Source organism: Amphimedon queenslandica, unplaced genomic scaffold (assembly GCF_000090795.2).
Source record: "Amphimedon queenslandica unplaced genomic scaffold, v1.1 AMPQUscaffold_9609, whole genome shotgun sequence".
Lineage (NCBI taxonomy): Eukaryota > Metazoa > Porifera > Demospongiae > Haplosclerida > Niphatidae > Amphimedon > Amphimedon queenslandica.
In genome coordinates this window covers 1-1,497 of record NW_003550119.1, presented here as the reverse complement: position 1 = coordinate 1,497, position 1,497 = coordinate 1, and the positions used below count along the sequence as shown (strand labels likewise).

General features: G+C 34.8%; 1 protein-coding gene across 1 annotated transcript; it reads right to left on the bottom strand.

Moving 5' to 3' along the window:
- Positions 1–849: 849 nt before the first annotated feature.
- Positions 850–1,419, bottom strand: LOC100636890 (ephrin type-A receptor 8-like; the record flags this gene model as incomplete). The annotated part of the gene is made up of 4 exons (XM_011410254.2): positions 850–976; positions 1,028–1,141; positions 1,188–1,280; positions 1,327–1,419. Coding segments are annotated over 4 exons (396 nt in total), but the record flags the coding sequence as incomplete, so codon positions are not given.
- Positions 1,420–1,497: the final 78 nt, after the last annotated feature.

The window sequence follows — 1,497 nt, the reverse complement described above, 5'->3', positions numbered from 1 at the left end:
TTCAGCTTCATTTTCCAGTTGCGGCCATTTTAAGAAAATGTCAAAATTCTGAAAAATTCCCAAGCATAGGCGGTTGCAGGCCTGGGCATTAGGGGGCAATGCCCAGGTTGACTTTTTGACCAATAATTATATTCATGATTCTGGTGTGGGCATCCAGTGTAAACTGTGGTAGTTCAACAGGCTTCTTTGTTGTTTTATGCTAAGAAATCATCTCAATGAAGTTATAGATCAGTATTGTCCATTTTCCTTGCAAAATTGTATGGAACCACACCCACTCCACACCCACTAATTATTGATGCCCAGGTCAAACCAAATTTCTGCAACCGCCCATGTTCCCAAGGCTATAGCCCATGGTTTTTTCCAAAGAATGGCCTTAAATTTACCCCATATTTTTATTACATTTTCTGATACATATTGATGTCTTCATGCTGTGCAGAAAGTTTGAGCTGATTCCAACTTCAATTTTTCAAGTTACGGCCATTTTAAGAAAACGCCTAAATTCTGAAAAATTCCCAAGGCTATATAGCCCATGGTTTTTTTCAAAAAATGGTTCCAAAATCACCCCAAAACTTTATTACATTTTCTGATACAGATTGATGCCCTTGTGTTATGTAGAAAGTTTGAGCCAAGTCTGACTTCAATTCTTTAAGTTACGGCCATTTTTAAAAAGTGCCAAAATTCTGAAAAATTCCCAAGGCTATAGCCCATGGTTTCTTTTCAAAAAATGGCTCTGAAATCACCCCAAATTTTTATTACATTTTCTGATACAAATTGATGTCCTTATGCTGTGTATCAAGTTTGAGCTGATTCCGACAAATATTTTTTGAGTTATTAGCATTATAATGTATGGATATGGTACAACAGCAATAACCAATTATTGTTAAACATACCAGCATTGCATCATTAGTTTATACATTGGTTTAGGACATCCTGGAGGAGGTGGTAATCTATAGCCTGAATCAACCAGTCTAATGGACTGAGAAAAAAAGTAAAAAATATTGATAACTTAGATTTAATATAATATTACCTCTTGATTAGTAGAGTTTTCAAATGGTTTATATCCTAAAGACCAAATCTCATACATTACAGCTCCATAACTCCACACATCACTAGCACTTGAATATTTCTTATAATGTAATGCCTATACATACACAATTCAATATTCTAATTATATAGTTTCTAATTACTTCTGGTGCTGTCCATTTTATTGGAATCTTTTTTGCTTGTGAAATATAATAAGATTCATCTTGTAGGTCCCTTGACATACCAAAGTCAGCAATCTGAGACCATACTATATAAGTCCAATTCTTAGTACTAATCTCTTACCTTGCATATTCCTGTTCCTTCATCTGATACTAATATATTTCTTGCTGCAAGATCTCTGTGAACAAACTTCTTCCCTTGACAAGTACTCCATTCCTGAAGCAATTTGACGACAAAATGAGAGCAAAATAGAAGGAACTGATGATAATACTAACTCCCCAGGACTAACAGAAA